Genomic DNA, 19,000 nt, shown 5'->3' on the forward strand with positions numbered 1-19,000 from the left:
TTAATTCTGTTACCATAGTCCAAATCCAACATCTGCATCTGCATCGAGTATCTATCCGAACTCAATAGAGAAACTAATCATCTGTTGACGACCTTGGCAAAATCGGGGATACCTTGATTGAAATCAAGTGGGCTACCTGTAAATTCAACGCACGTCTCCAAGCTTTGAGGGAGGAGAGTAAAGATGTCTTTCATGCTCAGCCATTCATGACGCCGATGAGTTTCTTTCCTGGTGCAGCACTGATCAAGGCTGCTATGAGGGGATCGGTATCTTGTACAACGGAGTACCAAGAGAAGACCAATGTAGTGAGAGGTTCCATGGTCCTGGATATAAGACTGTCTTTCGCCTTATTCTAACAAGTTATGAGTCTAAACTTTAGAATGACTGTAACCCTAAAATAACCCTAAAGTATTGGTTAGGGTTACGTCCAGCACGTGCTGTCTGTAGTCCAGTTGCGTAGATACGCTAGGGTGATTATAGCTAGCGTGAGATGGAGGGCCCAGATATTCGGGCTGGTGGATCCAAGCTCCGACCAGTGTTAGACTTTACGACAATCCAAATATCATCAGGTTCTCTCCCTTCACATAACGAAACAGCTCAATGGAATTGCGTCCGGCCATATCCCCTCTCCCGACCAACTCGATGATATGATCCTGTAGCAATGGCAACCACCGAGTCCTCCCCGTTATTACCGCAACATCAGCGCCCTGGTGCCAATTCTACGACTACGTCACCACGCCCAGACCGTCGGACCGTGACTTTCAATCCCCTCACCACCATCAGTACATACAATGGCACGAGTCAATCCAATTCTATCGTGCAGCCGCTACATACGAGCTCGCCGCCTATTCGTCATTCGTCCTTGGGGCCTGTCGGACAGCCTATGTTGTCGGCACTGAACAGTAAATTGCGAAGACGTAATAGTGCAGGTTCGCCTGTGACGGCGGTTGCAGGGACGATAGTCGCGCCGAAGATAGGTCCTCAGAGGACATCGAAGAATACTCAGAAGCTCAAGCTTTTACCGGACCCTGTTACCGGTGATGACGAGGAAGTTGTCGACGATGGATTCCCTCGGGATGTATATACACAGATTAGCCGGATCAAGGAACCTACGGCGCGAAGGGCCGCCGCAAGGCTGGGCAAAGCAGATCGCGATCGATTACCTCGAGTTACGGCATATTGCACCGCAAACTCGTATCGTTTAGAAGGGGTTATGCGGTTTCTCAAATCTAGGGACAAGACTCGCGGCGCCAATCCTAAGCTGTTCGATGAATGTGTGTATTCGCCGTTCGATTATCAATATGAAAAGAAGCAAGCAGAACACCAAGCCCAGACGAGAAACGGACATCACCCAGAAGGATCCAGTCAACCGCAACAGCAACAATATCGACTACCCGCAGAGCGCAGATATTCAGATAGCGCGGTGGAGGTCGAAGAACATGGCAAGAGCATACGAGAAGACCTGATTGATTTCCGCGAGGAAGAAACAAATCGCTCGCAATCGACCACCGGTGTTGATAAATCATCTGCAGTACAAGACGAAGAAGGCTTAGACCTCGACACGACTGTACATACGCCAGAAGTATTCCTCTTCGACTACGGCACCGTGGTAATCTGGGGCATGACGCCCGCCGAAGAAACCAGATTTTTAGCAGATGTCGCCAAATTCGCAACTGCCATCCTCAGTACAGAAGACAGACAAGTCGAAAACTTCAATTTCTACTATGCACGCGACTACCAAGCCCGAATATACAACGACTTCATCTCCCTACGAGAGCCGCGCAACCAAATGATCAAACTCGCCATTTCACACGCTTTGTCACAGTCTGTAAAAACGTCATTATTCGAAGACCTCGTCTCCGAAACTATCGCTGCTACAGCCCCATTTCCCGCGCAAATCGCGAAAACGGGGAGTGTGAACATGACGCGGAAACAAATCAATATGCAGATCGGGGAGCTGTTTATCCTACGGATTAATATCCATTTACAAGGTTCCGTGCTGGATAGTCCAGAGTTGATGTGGGCAGAACCACAGCTGGAGCCTGTATATCAAGCTGTGCGTACTTACCTTGAGATGGATCAGAGGGTGGGTTTGCTCACGGAACGATTGGACGTTATTGCGGATTTGTTGGCGGTGTTGAAGGATCAATTGAGTCATAGGCATGGTGAATATTTGGAATGGATTGGTAAGCTCCTCTTCTCTCTTCTCTTTAAATGAAAAGAAGATCTAACAAGTCTGGTTAGTTATTGTCCTGATCGCCGCCGAAATCCTGGTTGCCGCTATCAACATCATAGTTGATCTGTATGCCGGCGTGGAGTAAATATGTATAAAACTACGGAAACACAGGTGTATTATTTTCATCTTGCTGGTCAAATTACTTTATCAGCTTGTTTGGGCTTGTGCATATTATTATTATTATATTGATCTTGTATAGGGCCTGTATGGTGGTGTTGACTTGTTGATTTGTCGGCCTATCTAGTAGGATAAGGCCATGGGCATCTACATACCTGGTCTATCAAGGCATAATTACATACTTAAGAATTATATGTCAAATCATGCTGCCGACGTTTGAGAGATACCTAGGTATAGTCATTCATACAGCCTAACACCCTAGCATAAGAACAGAACAATATAATACAACCATCCCAACACCGCCCTAGAAATCATAACTGACACTGATATCACAAGAGAAGAACCCCAAATCAGAAGAAAAAAAAAGATTGCGAGTATCAATCAACTCAGCTCTCGCTCTTAGCAGGTTTTTCATCAACATCCATAGGCACCGCATCCTGACTATCAAGTTTAGCATTCACAGCGCGAAACCCCGAAGCCGAAGATCGTCTCTCTTCCCCGCCGCCAGTACCGGCAGTAGCAAGTGACGACCTCTCCCTATCCGCTCCCTGGGATGGAGTTCTATCATTAGTATCTTGTTCGTCTCCAGTGCCAATATTTCTGTTGTCGCGGTCGATGTCGGTGTTGTTGTTATTATTGTTGTTGTTGTAACCAGAATCGTTGCCTTTAGGTTCTGGGCTGTTGGCTTCGTATTGCATTGCGGCCTCGGCTTCGATGTCTTCGAAAGCAAGGTTTGATTTGCGACTGCGTTTTACGCGGAGAGGTCGTTCTTGGGGCTTTGACTCCAATATTAGCAATCACTCATAACAACCAAGAAACAGAAGGGGGGGTTTTACCGTAGGAGGTTGCTCCTCCGAGCTACCCTCCGTCTCATCATCCATCACTCCTTGCGTATTCTGCGCATGCGCACTGGTCACTATCGCCGCTGCTTTCGCTCTCAACTCCGCGCTGATTTGTCCACCAGCGCCTTGCTGGCCGGTGCCAGCCGCCGCACCCGTGGAGGCAGCTTCATCTAGCATCCCCGTCACAGTCGCCAACCGTTCAAGCATGATACAAGTCTCCAGACGCATCTTTGCGACGTAGAATTTTGCGCGTTTGTTGCGTGCTCGGATTAGGTCGTTTTCGGCCTCGATTTCGTTGAGCCGTTTTTTGAGTTGGATGCATTTTTTCTTGTAGGCTAGTTCGATGCTGGGCGGGTTGGGGGTGTTGTGGTTGTTTGTGGTGGTTGTTGAAGGGGCTGTGGTGTCCATCTTGATGTGTTGTTCACCTTACTGAGGAGATGAAGGCAGAAGTGTGTTAAGGTGAGGTTGATGGATTTGGGGGGCAGCGGAACCGGTTGGGAAAATACAACTAGATGTTAAATGGTCGTTGAGAGAATCGGCGAAGGTCCTAACAGGCGGCGATCGGCCAAGATGGTGAATGAAAGAATCCCTTCTGTCAAAGACCGCGAACGAGGACTCAGTCGGTGGAGGTATTATTGATCGTGAACGAAGAACTGGAGAATCCGAGGCTTTGGAGGCGTTGATAAAAACTAGGTCTTCGAGTTCGAATCGTCGAGAAATGACAGACTCAATTGATAGAAGAAGCGCTCACTGTTGAAGCTTTGAGGATCCAAGACATCACGAATTCAAGCTTGGCTAATCAACGAACCGATTCTGCCGTCGCTGGGAGATCCTAGACCAGGGCGGTGAGGCGAATGGATCTGGCGGACCATAACCCTAATCTAGTTTCTCCTCATTACACAGCTCTACACATATCAACATAATAGATCAGCTACTTGCATGCACGGCTTTATCCTAGCTGGGTTTGACTCAATGACTCGATTTTGACAATAATATTGCCTACGTGCACCTTGAATACGAGGATCTGCGAAAACGATGGAACATGTACCATCCGACAAACTGCCCAATCAGTATGAAATGATGGTTACACGAGCCTGTGAGCATAGTCTATGTATGGCCATGACTGATTTTATCCAAGCCGCTCAAGTCTACCTGATCAGCAGTGTCGCTGTGCATGACTGCCTTCATTGGAAGCCTTGGCCATTCATGGGTAGTAAGGAATGTAGGGACATAGATACACAGGAGGCAATCTGACTTGTGCAAAAGGATCGACGTGATATAACAATCTATGCTCAATTTAGTTGAAAATCATGATAAAAGGAAGATAAACAAATACCTCCGTCAACACCGCCAGAGAAAATGAATTCGTATCATCATTAGTGACCGCCCGTGGTAGGAAGACCCAAAAAGACCTTGAACGAGTCGTAGCTGGACAATCGTTAATCTACCGGTATATCATTTGCTTTCAGGGATCAGGACACGACTTACATCAACCACTGGAAACCAGTCAAGGTACCCAGCATGGCAATACGGACAGGCAGACCATTCCACAGTCCCGCGAAGCCAATTTTACTGTAGATGCGCGAGACGGCGGTCATTGCACTCTCGCCAGCTATCCATTCAGTCAGCAAAAAGCCCCAACAATAACATCAGACAGGACAGATACATACCCTTCCGTTCAGCATTCAACTTACTAACCATCACATCCGCCGGATGACTAACAATCGCACACAAAATACCCGCGAGATAACCACCCGCAAAACTAACCCCCGTCTGCGTCAACCTACTATAGCTCTCCTTGGGCCCGCCCAACCCTCTATAGATCATGTTGACCACTTCCTCAAACGTCGCAAACTTGGTCATGGTATAAGGGATCTGACGTGCCCAAAGCGGATACAACCCTTTGTACAACCCACCAAACCCGTCCTGAGCAACGGCTTTACTCCACCCTTCACGGAGAGTGGATGCGTATGGAGGGAGAGTGGTTTGCATACGGACTTTGATAGCTTCAAACGGACAGAGCGCCATATCCGCGAAGAATTCTGCGCTGGCGCTGGCGCCGAGGTAGACGAGTGTCCGGTTCGTGTTGGGGAAGAGTTGTTCGCCGTACCAGTACTTGAACACTTCATAGAGACCGTATTTACCGGCTCCCTGGAAAGAATACCCGACAAAAGTGGGCGACCAGCCGAAGAAGACTCCGCGAATTCCTTCTTTCGCGAAGATGGAGCGCCACGCGGAGAGGTTGGATTTGTAGATGTTGGGGTCGACCTGGCGGCGGCATTTGACGAGATCGAGGGGTGTGACAGCGGTGTGTGTTGGGCCTTTCTTTCCGATTAGTTTATAGATCATCACGATGTTCGTAGGGTGTATAGGTACTAACCGCAAGCTAGGATTCGTTAGTAGGACTATGAATACAGAGGGTTGGGTCGAGCATACCGATAATACCCCCCAAAGCACAGCTGGTGAAATACTTTGGGGAGTAAGGCTCAATCTTGCCAAAGGGCAAGCTCTTTTCGTTTGTTGCCATCCTAAATCAAACAATTGGATACGATAAGTCTACTAGTCGAGTGGACGTGTGAGTAGAGTATATCCGGGCACCACCTATCTAAACAATCTACCATGAACAGTAAAATCGAATTGAACAGAAGCATAAAACCAGCAGTATATCTGAGTAGGAACTAGGTAAGAAAGAGGAGTACAGAGTATTGAGAAGCAGGCCAACAACACGTCCTTATAAACTCCGTAACCAACCCAGTCAGGAACACCCGCGCAACTACGTCAGTACCGTAGTACCTAGATATGGTGGAACCGTATGTGCCGTGGATTGTCTCCGTATGCAATAATGGTGCAGGCTTAAACTCGCGGAACGATGCCGCCAAAGTCTAGACAAGATACAAACCGGCACAGTCAGACCGAGTCGATAACCAACAGGATTGCCGACGCATCCGAAGGCATCACAAAGGCGATCTCGATCTGATTTGGGCGGGAGCCTATGACGCCGCTAGAGTACACTCCGCTCTGATAAGGCCTGATAAGAAGACAAGCACGTGAGATCATATCGTTCATTTTCATAGATTTCATCAATACGTATGCTTGCTATACTATTCATATGAGTAGAGTATTGTATATTACACATAAGTAAACGAGGCTGTTGGTTGTGGTTGTGGTTGTGGTGGTTGCTGCGGCTGCTGCACATCAACAACCTCCGCCATCTTCGACGCCAACTTGATCCCCATCGCATCCAACCGGTACAGCGCCTCGCGCGCCAGCATTCTCTGTTTGGGCGTTGAGAAGTGCGACGTCAGCACGTGCCAGAACGGCCAGAGCAGTTCGTAGCCTTCGATTGCTTTGACTCTTGTGTTGTTGTTTGCGTGTTCATTATGAGGATAAGGGTTGCCGCTGGAATCGACGTCTCCCAGAGAATAGGGCATGCTCCGGCAGATGTCGACGATCATGTTTTGCACAATTTCGTAGGGTGTGCTTTGCGACAGGATGGAGGAAGAGGAGGATGGCGATGTTGATGTGCCGTTATTATAAATTGGGGTGTTTGCGAGGCTAGCGTTGTCGATGATGTCGGCAGGATAAGTCGTAAAACCACCCTCATTCACCACCTCCATCCTCGTGTATATATTATCTATAATCGTCTGCACAATAATCCGCGAACATCGATAGAAATTCCACAGCGTAGCGGCCGATACACTCACACAAGTAATCAGCGCTTCACCTGTGGTCGAATACACAACCCGCGGAAGCCATTGATCGGGCACACATCGGCACCAGAGGCACAATTCCTCGTCCAGCGATTGTGCGCGTGATAATCCGTTCCTTAGATCCTCGAGACTTAGATCTGCGATGTTGTATTGCGGGTTGCCGTCACTCAGTAGTGCGGGGACGTCGAGGACGAATTGGCTTAGTTTTGTGACGATGCCCATTAGACTCTGAAGAGGGTCGGATTGGTCGAAAAGATCGATTAGGAAATGGAGATCAATCTTTGGTTGTGCACCCAACCCTAGGATTTGAATTTGCTAAACCCCCCGGTCAGCTATCCGCTTCCACTGTATCTGGGGTGGGAGAAGGGGATATTACCAACTGCGTATACGCAAAATTAAACAAACACCGACTATACTTCCCATCCAACCTCCTATACGTATGCAACCGCGCCACCAACTCTAGTCCCGCCGTATGCGAACTCTCGAGTTGGGCTCTCTCGCCATTAATATCCTCAAATATGACGAGCAGCAATATCGTCGCTAGCGTGCTATCCTGCACTTTCTCCACGGGCGTTGAGAGCGCTTCTTTCAGTCCGTTCAGGGCTAGGCCGTATCGTTGTCGTGCCTTGAGAGAGAGATGGCGGTCGTGCGCCTCGTTTGCATACGAAGTTAGAGCGGCTGCCTCGACGGCCCAGCGCAGACAGGACGACGGGTTGCCTGCTACCTCGTTTTCGCGGCATAGCACATATAACAGCGGAATCGACTCTAAAGCTCCCGGCAGTGAGTCCGGTGTTCGTTGCGTGGTATACTGATCAAAGAAATAGCACAGCGCGCGATCGTCCATGCTGGCGTCTGCCAGCCAGCGCGGTTTGGGAATCACCGCCAGTCCATCCTCGTCTTCTCTATTATTAAAAGCGTCGCCTCCTTCGTCTTTGACATGCTGCTGCTGCGCGCTACCGGTTGTTAAAGACGACCGCCATTTCCGCGACGTATACGATTTATCCTGAAGCACAATCGGCGGTCGATAACCGGGACATGTCTTGCCGTATATTTCGCAATTGCGGCATCCGGGGCGCGCTTCGTCGCACTATACCATCCCAATCCCAAATCAGCCCTCATCCATCCAAGTCTCGTAGCGCGAAGAAATGGGAAGGAGGGGAAGCGCAAACCTTGATTTTCCGTCGACGACAGAGGTAACAGCCAGTACTGGGCTTACCGCTATATACCATTGTAATATTCACATAGGCTCGTTCGTATGATTATGTACTATATAATTTATAAAAGGTCGGAATGGAGTCACCGAGTTGTGCGGGGATGGGGACGCATCGTCGGTCTTCTTTCGTTGATGGTCTTGAGCGCGTGGATGTTACGGTACGATAGTATTGGTAGATAGAGAGAGCGGGATCGAATCGATGTCGCTGTATGCGCTGGGTTAATAAATGCAAGTAGGCCGATTCTTTGCGAATATGAGCGTTTCGTCTTGGGGTAGCAGCGTGATGGAACGAGAGGTAACTAGTTGTCTGTTGCCCAGAACAATTAACTATCAATCGGCGACAAGCTAGTTCCGTGATACCGGTCGCCCCCATTTTTATCAGTCACTTCTTATCGGAGATAATCCCCACGTTGATCGACTTCTCATGACTTACACAACTACAGTCAAAAATATGAATATCGAGTCAGTGATTCAGGTATCTATAACATCAATACACGATAATTCCATATGCCCGACCAAAGAATCAGAGATACTTTGAGTAGTGATGCTGACCAGACCAGTTTTGTTTCAATGACATAAAAAAAAAGCAATGAACGCTAATGTGATGGATGAATGGGTGAATGTATCTAAATCAAGAAGTCCATGTCGTGGGTGGGTATTCAGAGAGCCAGAAATGAAAAGAGCGTCACTTCAAATGAAATACCTCCAATGCAGTAGTGTGATGTTGTATGGTAGGGTGGATATCGTCAGTCGTTTAATGATGGGGTGCGTCTGTCATGGCTTGATCGCCCGAGTCGCCTAGAGATGTTGAAGGAGGTGGTTCGGATGCTGTGACCGCTTGATGGTAGTGGTGCATTGTTTCTTCGTCTTGGGTCGGTCGGAGGCTAGGTGTGCTTGATGCACTTTCGATCGCCGTACTATCCCTGAACAGTTCTTCAGGAGGTGGCGCAAATGACCAGACCTGTACTCATTAGCATAGTACAATGGCAAAATAGACGCTACGTACCTCCATCACGGTGCGACCAGACCGACTCGCCATGATCACTGCTTTCTCTTCTTCAAATGCCACTCTCCAGACAGCTTCCGCCGGCGTGGACAATTCGCGCAGCAACTGTCCAGTCTTCAAATCCCAAACCTTTACCCGGCCATCGCTACCACCGCTGACAATGCGAGTGCTATCAAATTGCAGACTCGTCACGCTATTGTCATGAGCTGCCAATCTATGAATCGGGGCCATGCGCGTTAATGACCAGACTCGGACAGATCCATCAGATCCACCAGTAACCAAAGTGTCACCTCTCATCTGTAACTGCCCAACTAATGAAGTATGTCCTTGGAGAATTGCATGACACTGTCCCGTATTCGGGTCCCAGATACGCACACTCGTATCCAGACTACCCGTCGCAATTCGCCGACCGTCAAATGCAATGGCATAAATCTGGCTAAAGTGACCGGATAGCGTTCGCAAACACCGACCTTCTGAAATACTCCAAATACGTGCGGTTGTGTCATAGCTACCGGAAACCACCAAGTCACCGTGGATGCCTAGACATCTCACACTAGCCTGATGGCCAACCAGCACTCCCCGACAATTACCAGTGACCAAGTCCCAGATTCTTAGGGTTGTGTCCCTTGACCCAGAAATGGCGGTATTTTTATCCGACATCTTCAAACATCGTACCGTCGAGGTATGACCGCGTAATAAATGCGTGCATGCTCTTAAAATCGGTTAGTTAGAGGAAGTGGACGACGACCAACATGCTCACCCTGTTGCCATGTTCCAGACTCGCACTTCGCGATCACATCCGCCACTGACGAGTAGATCGTCCCAAGGAACCATAGCCCATACACCCATCACATGTCCTTCTAGCGTCTTTTGGTTTCCTCCATTCGTGTCGTATACATGAATTTTTGCATTATCCAAGGCAACTACAATATATTTCGACGTCAAATGCAGACTTGTCACAACGCCTTGGTCGGGAGTGACATGTTTCTGTGTGCAGCGACCGCCCTTATTCCACGCCGACTCGACCATATATTTCTTCTTAAAGTGCGTGCGATACGATGACGGTTGCACGCGACGCTTCCGATTCGATGTGGGAGACGGCGGAGGCCATGATGACTCTAATGGATGATCCGTAGACATGCTACTTACACTATCAGCAACCGATGAGGTTGACTTTCTTCTCCTCCAGGGTTGAAAGCTGGTGTGATGTTGATAATCGCTGCCTGTCGAACTTCGAGAGGATAATCGTCGACCGCCATGGAATGGGTCGACAAAGTCCCGATCGTCATCGGACAGCCTTCTATATACGTATGCATGTTTATCGCATAAGTGCTTCCATGTTATATCGTCGTTGATAAGCTCGTGCCATCGCTTCGATACTTGTGATGCGCGGGCGAGGGTTTTCGGATCGTCGACGAACGAGAGGACCTATACCCGACATCATAAGTATACAGCAAAGACAAAATTCCCCAGCTACTCATCACTCACCCTTAAACATATTTCATTCGGAAAAGCCAAAAACGGATCCTTCCTCAACCGAGGACTGATCAAACTCGAAATAAAACTGAGCTGCTGATTATCGCAAAGATTCAATATATCCACCAAAAACTTTTGTTTCTGGGCACTGCCCATCGAACTGAAATGTATTTGAGCCTTGAGTAGTAGACTATCCTCTTCGTCTTCGTCGTCCACCTCGTGGCCGCCACTCCCACCACCATGGGCCCCCAGACTAGACTGCCAATTCGAGACTGTATGATGCGGTGTCGGACTCGGTGCTGGGGTCGGCGGAGACGCTGGTGCGGATGGAAGCAGATTGCTGGGAAGAGGGGATGTAGATTTATTCGGGGTGGGTAGAGGTTTCGGGTGGTGGTTGTGACTGGTGGTATTATTGTCGGACGACATGTCCTTGCTTCCTGCCGGCATGCGAGACGGCATGTCGGTCAGTGACTGCGGTACGCTGCGAGGAATATTATTCTCGTGGTCGCTGGCCGCAGCATCTCGTAAGGATGCTCGACGCTGACCCAAAGAGTGCGGCGGCGTATACCGCGCAGCCATGAGTTTGGGGAGGTTGAGGGGGAAAACTATAACAAGAGGTGGTGGTTTATTGAGGTATTAAAAGGACATGAATTCTGCATCAAAGCGAAATCTTGCTGTAGGTGTATGTAATACGGTAAGGAGCTGAACTGGAGCTCATCGATGCAGCGCCGTAGTATCTGGTCGCTCGGTGGATGCTTGCACGATGGATCGAAACGGTAAGTGAGGCAAGCCAAGCGTGGAGTCTTTGAGGAGCGTAGGAATGATTTCCGAATAGGCAATAGTGAGTGTTGCCACTTGCAACAGTCAAAGTGGGTCGTCAACGATCAAGCCCAAGAAAGATCCAAAGGGGTACTCAAAATGTCTCTTGCAGGACGTTCATTTTGGTGTCGTCGTGAATAATACGTACTGTAGGAGTGCCGAGAACGAAAGAAAGAGCGGGCGGAGAAAGTGATCAATGCGAATCCAGACGATTGATTGCGTCCTTACTAATCAGCCTGCCACCGATATATCACCTTCGTATTCCTTTCCCTGATGATCGTTCGAATACAGACTCACAGAGAGGATGCCAGTGGCTGCTGGACAATCTCCTAAACACTTGATTTAATTAGTTCGTCCTGATCAAATCATATCCTCTCACTCGACGGCAATTATACCCATGACCTGCCAACCGAGTTGATGATAGTGACAGGCCATGAATCATACCTATGCAAGTGCAATGAAAAGAAAGGAAAGGAATAAAGCCAAGTATGTTTGTATCGTGCGACGGTTCTTCTCTTCGTGCCTGATTTATCCGAAGCAAATGATGGCCCCTCCTGCATTTTTGAGGCCGTATGAATTGTCAGCCATAATCCGAATCTGATACAACGTGACGCCAGCCATGCATGACCGTCGCGCAAGGGACTGGCAGATGAATTCACGAAGAATATTCTATAGCTATGCACGTACGTACTAAGAGCTGGTAGATCGACGTCGATCCGGAACCCCGGGTTTTCCAAGACGTGGTTCTTATGTATTTATATCATAATACTCGGTCATTGCTTGATCCATGGTCACGTAGAATCAGTGTCATTAGGAATAAATCAAGTGTAAAAAGAAAAATAATATTACAGCCATTGATCTATAACAAAGCCAAAATAAAACAATCATGAAGAATAGCAATAGAAAATATCCAAAAAAAAAAAGATTACTCCAAAAATGTCGTGAATAGCCCTGGTCTAATTAATGCGCATGTCCAATCTGCAAAAATAAAGGCAGAATCATGCCCACAACAGACACCGCCAAATCTTGTATCGATCCCTTTGGTTTCGGGGTTTCGCGCGAGTCTGCGTAGCCATTGGAATGAGAATGAGACGGAGACGGAGACGATGAAGGCGCAATATCCTGTATAGTGTGCATCGCGACGTATCTAGGACCCGAATATTAGTATATAAGCTGCAAAAGAAAAGTCAAGGCAACTCACAGGAATGTGCCCGCAGAAAACAAGAGCAAAACACCAGTCCGCCACCGATTAGAAGCCTCATCACTCCCGAACCCAGAACCAAGAGTATGCACAATGATAAAAGTCATCAAAGCCCCCACTGGCGCAGCCAGACTGAAGACCAGCAAATGACGACCCGCAACTCGACTAGAAAGTCCCTGCTTCAGAAGTACAGATGTTAAGCCAAACGCGGCAGGCGCTTTGTGTACAAGAAGCGCGAGAAAGATGATAAAACTCAGGCTGGAGTTAGATCCTGATACGCCCAGGGCAATGCCGTCTGCTGCGGCATGGATGACCAGACCGGTGGTCATTGCGAAAGAGTGTGGGTTTTGGTTGTTGTTGTTGTTGTCCTGATCGAGTAATCCGCCATCTCGGTTGGGCGAGGAGCTTCTTCGTAAACCGGATCCTCCGAGATTGTCTAGTGATATGTGGTACGGTAGTCGTCTTGCTTTCGGCGGCGAAGCGAAAGAGGGTAGCTTATCGATGATGTACATAAGAATAAATCCACTAATAAGAGAGATTCCAATCCAAGCATGGAGTGCGCTAATTTCGTCTTCGTGCTCATGCTTGTGGGAGTCGCCGACGTCACTTCCTCCGTCGATATCCAAGGCGTGCACTTCTCCCGGTGTTGTTGGAGTCTTCGGTGGCGCTGCATCTCCAAACGAAGAGGCAGCATCCGGGATGACAGGACCCGGTAAAGCGTCAATTTCTGGGACTGCTCTCGGTGGTAGGATATGAACGGGCGAACTTCTGTGCTGCCATCGGACATCGAGTCCACGGGTCTGAAGGGTTGAAGGCGAGCGATAATTCTGAGAGCTGTAGAGTGTTTCCACGCCTTCGGGAATAATAATCACAAGTGCTGTGCCGACCAATATGCCCATGCCCAAGGACGAGATGAATCGTGACTGTGAGGTGGAGAGGGTGAAACTGAGCGGCAATGCACCGATGAGGAAGGATCTATTATTAAAAAGACGGCGTTAGATGATCTTAGAAAGATAGATAAAAAGAGTGATCTCACGTTACAGCCATCACAATGCTCAAGGTGAGCAGAGTGAAGAGGCCCTCCATGTTTGACGTTCTGGTGTCCTTTGCAATGCGCTCGCTATCTTAATCGAATTAATAATGGTACATTCTGTCGCTGCAAGTGTCGATTATAATCCTCGTAACATTGGTCGAGTACAGCGTATGGAAATAAGAATTGAAAATCAATGTATGAATAGATTGACAGCCGATGTCAATATTTGTATTCGAAGTTGGAACATCAGAGTTCGACGGACCCTTTACTCGGTCACTTACGGTATGCGCCGGCCGCCAGCCAATCATCGATTCGGACCGAGTACATTTGTAGATCGACCCCTTTGAGGAGTCAAGTAATGAATGAGGAGTACAAGTTGTCAGATTAGAGTAATATAATGCTGCAAAAAGTACTCCGGGGCCCCTCAGTACGCAATTTGTACACATGTCCTTGGGAGGCATTGTACGACCAGGAGATACCGAAGCCTGATTGGTCGATCTAGATATCAATGCAGAGAGTAGTTTTCCAAATCATTGAAAACTTCCATAAACGATTATTCAAGGACTATTTCAAATAATAAGGGGAGAGGTCGGAGACTGTCTTTCATAACCCTGAAGCGCCCTGACCCTACATTCTGTGATATACAGTAGTGTCACACAATTCTTTTCAGATGATTGACTAAAAGCAAAACAGTCGACTTCTTCACAACATGGCAAGTGACTTGCTGTCCAGCATCAATAAATGTCAACCTCATCCCTTCCCCGACAAAATTAGTCAATGAATTCCCAAACAGACTAAGGAAAATCCTGACCTCGGGAGAGTAGGCAATTCAGTATGTAGGCAATGTATTAAGCTGCAGCTGGCAAGGCCCTCTTTCCCGTAACCTTGACAATAATATGACCAAAATTAGGATTGCTAGATTTCTTAGGGTAGCCCACAATGCTAGCATGGTGAATCTCGATATCCTTATCAGTGGTGTTGTATAACTCCATGTCATACGTCAACACGATCCGAGCCAGAGTCATAAAACTCGGCGTAGGCCATGCTGCGGGCGTACATTAGTATCACTTAACCACAACGACATGCTTGGGGGTTATCAAACTCACTTCATCCCAAGGCACATTCTGGTACCCTTTGAGAAGGCTGTCAGGTACTTGGTCAGATTGATACCTTGCTTGGTTGCACGGATCCATCTCTCAGGATCATATTTGGTGGGATTAGGGTAAATGTTCTCGTCCAGGTGCATGAACATAGTGGACATGCTGACTGTGGCCTATTTTGCAGATATATTAGCGATAGGACACTTAACATAACGGGAAGTGATGATGCATACTCCTGGTGGGATACTCCATTCGTTGTACTGGAGAGAATCTTGGGTTGAAATGCGAGGCATTCGGCTGACAGGTCCAAATGAGAGCCGGAAGCCTTCATGGATAACACCAGTCTATTACTTTCTGTTAGTAAGGATGATTGTGGCTATAAGAAACAGGCATACCAAATAAGGCAACTTCTCAAGTTGTCCAAGGTCATAGACATGGTCTTTGTTGAAAGACAGCGAAGTCTCCAACTCATGGCGCATCCAAGCCAAACAATCCGGATTGCTAAGCAGATAGTACATAGTTACTGCAAGAGACCGAGATGTAGTATCGGTACCTGCAAGGAGAATGACAGTTCCCTCATCAACCAAACGGTCGACCGTACGTTCGGCAGGTGGGATACTCTCGTCATTCAAAGACGAGACAATGACTGATTTCTTTTCCTCGACATCCCATTTATCCGCATGAAACTTCTTGTAACCATTCTCCGCGATCTCCGCACGCAGTTGCTGAAGCTCAGCTACCGGTGGCGCGATCAACTGAATCACTGGAAGAGGCATCAATTTGAGGATCTTAACGGCAAGGGGAATGAAGCGGGCAAGATGATACATCTTAGAGAAACCCATGAAGGCATTACGGACAACAAATTGGAAATCCGGAGAGCCCAAGTAGTCGAAGTTGTTACCATATAAAAGACGGGTAATGACATCTCCAGTCAAGGCGGAGAAACATCCGTCAAGATTGAGAGTCTCGCCAGTTTTCAGCCTTTCATCAATACGTGAGCATAATCTGTCGAGACGTTCTTGCACAAGAGGCTCGAGCGATGACATGTTACGCTTGGAAAAGTACTTGTTCATGTAACCACGACGAGCTCGGGAGTTCTTGTGCGTTGACGCGAACACTGGGACCTTATATTGTGAGACAAATTGCCGTTCTGCTTGTGCAGCTTGAAAACACACTTACCATATTTCTCGTGCATCTTCTCAATTTGCCAGAGGTACCGCCCATCCTTGATAACATCGTACATATGTAATTGAACTCGTACCAAGGGCCAATGACGGCGATTTTGGGACCAGGAAATTTAGCCAGAGGATGAAAGCAGACATTATATATGGCAGTGATTATCAGGCTCAGTATATAGAGACCGAATGCCCCCAAGAGAACAACAGTCCAAGATGGTGTTTCCATTTGGTCTAATAAATCGAGAAGTGCCATGACTCAAACTTCGTTGGCCGAGGAAATTGGCTTGCCCGATAGTAAATCGAGATATGAATTATGAATGTCATTCATTTTCAGAGAGACTGGAAGTGGGGGAGGAAATCTATACTTAAAGGCATGGAAACTTTCACATGCGTACTGTATATCAAGAAACAAGGGGAAAGACGGTCTAGAGTAAACCTAGCAGCTCACATACTGTGGACAAACTCAAAATTGTGTTTAAACAAAGAAGGGTTCTAAATATAGACAAAAAGGCCATTGTTGTACTGGAATCAGGCATCGACAGCTTACTACATGTGAGTTTGTAGGTTCTAACCGACTGACATGACTCGCTCTTCATTGTCTTGTCGGTTGCGGCAGTGCACTTTATGCAATCCAGCTTCTACAAAAGTAGGTCTAAAAGCTAGTCTCATGCAACTATTAGAAGTTTGGCATTGGATTTATGAGTCGTTTTAGTTGTACATCGCCTTTTTTCTCAATAGCATTCTCATTTTGCGGCTTTCAAGTCATAATATGCAAGGGAAATGATGTTCGCCGAGACTACTACTATGTATGATGATGCTGCTATCGCCAAGCGCATTCAGCAAATGAATCCATTCAAGGAATTCAACACATTTTACATACTATGTCAGGCTAGGTATTTCTAACATACATCAGGGTATGATCTCTCAGGATGGTTCTCCTGGTGCTTCAAATGTCCATATCCGGATCAAACAATGCATACGAGCGTTCCTACGTGGGTATATTTAGCCTTTTTTTCCCCCTTCTTCTCTGACCTTGAGATTTCCGACAACGTCCTAAAGAAGATCAACTAAGTTACAGCCAAATACAAAGAGCTCAGAGGCTGAATTCCTCCCTCCAGTTGACATCATCGTGAACAAGGAGAATTTACGAATGATACAATCTTAATTCACCTAAGATAGCCAAGCCTGAAAAATTGCCGAGGCAAATTTATATCCAGTGGATATATGTATACTAGATTCCTTGAAATTCTAATGTTTATTGGTAGATAGTTGCGAAAGACACAGAGAGACTGTTAGGGTATATGAGATCACGTGATTTGTCCACAAGATGGGGAGTCATAGGAACTCGCTGTGTGACAGCCATACACGGCTTAGGCCTTCATCCTGGAAACTCCCGTCAATATCCTTTGTTTACGGGACATACCTGAATCTTTGTACGTAACTAGATAGTATTGGAAGGAGATATCCGGAGCATGAGGATATGAGCTCACGTGCCTGTTGCCTATATATATGGCTCCAGTGCTCAACTCAATCCTAGTCTTCTATTCTCCTCTCCATGCTTAGTTTTCTCGTCGACCGCTACCCAATAAGATATATTGGCCTGGGCACTTTCACATATTCACCCCCCTTCAAGAAAAGCTTGGCCTCCAAGCGTACAAAATCAAGATCTGACAAAAGAAAAGGTTCAAAGGAGTGTAAAATAGTTAGAAAAGAACAAAGGAAAAAACAATAAAGGAAAGGATTGGAATCACTCGTTGATCAAAGATTCGGCTTCGGACTCAGAATCAACCATAGTAAGGTGAGCAATCGACACCGCAGAAAGGTCCATGGCATTCGAAGGTTGTTGGTTTGAATCAGAGTGCGAACGTGTAGCAAGTTGCTGCGTAATCCGTACGAATTCGGGATAAGTGCGAGGCAGAGTAAGCTGCTGAGCGAGGCGATTTCGTAGCATAGAGTTGAGGCTATTTCGAAATACAGAAATCTTATTGACATCAGGCCAATCTTGCCCACGAGCTTCGTACAGGATACGTTCGAACTTCGCAACAAATGCTGGTACAGCTTCAGTGGAGCCTTGTTTGAGGGCGTAAAGTCGATCCTCCGCTTCGTTTGTCTTATTCGGGTTGTCGTACACACGGGCGAGTTGGTCAAGAATTGTGTTGTAATCCCAAGTATTTGTAGACTCAGCTTCGCTTAGCTGTGGTAATACCATGGCTTGTACGTGTGAATCAAGATTTAGATAGACATAGTAAAATTGAGCGATAGCGTTGCCAATCGCATCGGCATCAACACGTAGCTTTGCTTTGATTGAAGGAAGCCAGGTATCATACTTCTGTGCAGATCCAGCGAATTTCTCAGGATCTGGTAGGACAGCTTTGGGTCGCGAAGACGTAGCACGAGCAGCGGATTGAATTTCAAGAACTTGTATAATAGTCTGTAGGCGTACGATTTCTTGATTTTGGCGCTGGAGTTCGTTGAGGACGTTCTGATTCGGTTCCATATTGACTTGGTGAATCGTATGACAAAAGAAAGAATAATGAATGACAAAGATCAAAAGATCAAAAATAAAGTAAAAAGTGATGGCCTAGCGACGCAGGGTTCGACACGACTCCGTACTGAACTTTCCGGCAATCACCTTAATAACTGGAAGCTATCCACCTGACACCTTGCGCACGGTTCTACCTTTAGTTGAAGAGAACTCGCTTACTAACGTTTGGAGTAGCAATGAGTCTTGGAACGTCAATTTGTCATACGTGATGCAGGGATTGGTCCACTCGCGCCCAGATCCGTAGAAAGTGAAGCTATTCTTAGCAACGGAGCAACCATGTAGACATGTCCAAAAGAAGAAAAGATGATGCTTAGTTTTATGTGAAAGTGCCCAGGCCAATATATCTTATTGGGTAGCGGTCGACGAGAAAACTAAGCATGGAGAGGAGAATAGAAGACTAGGATTGAGTTGAGCACTGGAGCCATATATATAGGCAACAGGCACGTGAGCTCATATCCTCATGCTCCGGATATCTCCTTCCAATACTATCTAGTTACGTACAAAGATTCAGGTATGTCCCGTAA

General features: G+C 47.2%; 7 protein-coding genes across 7 annotated transcripts; 1 reads left to right on the forward strand and 6 right to left on the reverse strand.

Annotated features, from left to right (window-relative positions):
• Positions 1–661: 661 nt before the first annotated feature.
• On the forward strand, positions 662–2,321 carry EYB26_007328 (uncharacterized protein; the record flags this gene model as incomplete). The annotated part of the gene is made up of 2 exons (XM_054266600.1): positions 662–2,186; positions 2,245–2,321. The coding sequence occupies 2 exons, from the start codon at positions 662–664 to the stop codon at positions 2,319–2,321; spliced, it is 1,602 nt and encodes a 533-aa protein (XP_054122575.1).
• A 418-nt stretch (positions 2,322–2,739) lies between these two features.
• EYB26_007329 (uncharacterized protein) lies at positions 2,740–3,603 on the reverse strand (the record flags this gene model as incomplete). Its single annotated transcript, XM_054266601.1, has 2 exons — positions 2,740–3,129; positions 3,190–3,603. 2 exons carry the CDS (start codon positions 3,601–3,603, stop codon positions 2,740–2,742), a joined length of 804 nt encoding a protein of 267 aa, XP_054122576.1.
• Positions 3,604–4,571: 968 nt separating this feature from the next.
• EYB26_007330 (uncharacterized protein) lies at positions 4,572–5,816 on the reverse strand (the record flags this gene model as incomplete). The annotated part of the gene is made up of 6 exons (XM_054266602.1): positions 4,572–4,623; positions 4,684–4,807; positions 4,866–5,516; positions 5,576–5,581; positions 5,632–5,723; positions 5,797–5,816. The coding sequence occupies 6 exons, from the start codon at positions 5,814–5,816 to the stop codon at positions 4,572–4,574; spliced, it is 945 nt and encodes a 314-aa protein (XP_054122577.1).
• A 507-nt stretch (positions 5,817–6,323) lies between these two features.
• Positions 6,324–8,134, reverse strand: EYB26_007331 (uncharacterized protein; the record flags this gene model as incomplete). Its single annotated transcript, XM_054266603.1, has 3 exons — positions 6,324–7,220; positions 7,282–7,992; positions 8,075–8,134. The coding sequence occupies 3 exons, from the start codon at positions 8,132–8,134 to the stop codon at positions 6,324–6,326; spliced, it is 1,668 nt and encodes a 555-aa protein (XP_054122578.1).
• A 738-nt stretch (positions 8,135–8,872) lies between these two features.
• Positions 8,873–11,179, reverse strand: EYB26_007332 (uncharacterized protein; the record flags this gene model as incomplete). The annotated part of the gene is made up of 4 exons (XM_054266604.1): positions 8,873–9,079; positions 9,125–9,836; positions 9,885–10,552; positions 10,613–11,179. The coding sequence occupies 4 exons, from the start codon at positions 11,177–11,179 to the stop codon at positions 8,873–8,875; spliced, it is 2,154 nt and encodes a 717-aa protein (XP_054122579.1).
• Positions 11,180–12,379: 1,200 nt separating this feature from the next.
• Positions 12,380–13,706, reverse strand: EYB26_007333 (uncharacterized protein; the record flags this gene model as incomplete). Its single annotated transcript, XM_054266605.1, has 3 exons — positions 12,380–12,566; positions 12,621–13,595; positions 13,657–13,706. The coding sequence occupies 3 exons, from the start codon at positions 13,704–13,706 to the stop codon at positions 12,380–12,382; spliced, it is 1,212 nt and encodes a 403-aa protein (XP_054122580.1).
• A 940-nt stretch (positions 13,707–14,646) lies between these two features.
• EYB26_007334 (uncharacterized protein) lies at positions 14,647–15,935 on the reverse strand (the record flags this gene model as incomplete). The annotated part of the gene is made up of 5 exons (XM_054266606.1): positions 14,647–14,698; positions 14,760–14,926; positions 14,987–15,097; positions 15,149–15,877; positions 15,933–15,935. The coding sequence occupies 5 exons, from the start codon at positions 15,933–15,935 to the stop codon at positions 14,647–14,649; spliced, it is 1,062 nt and encodes a 353-aa protein (XP_054122581.1).
• Positions 15,936–19,000: the final 3,065 nt, after the last annotated feature.

Source organism: Talaromyces marneffei, chromosome 5 (assembly GCF_009556855.1).
Source record: "Talaromyces marneffei chromosome 5, complete sequence".
Classification (NCBI taxonomy): domain Eukaryota; kingdom Fungi; phylum Ascomycota; class Eurotiomycetes; order Eurotiales; family Trichocomaceae; genus Talaromyces; species Talaromyces marneffei.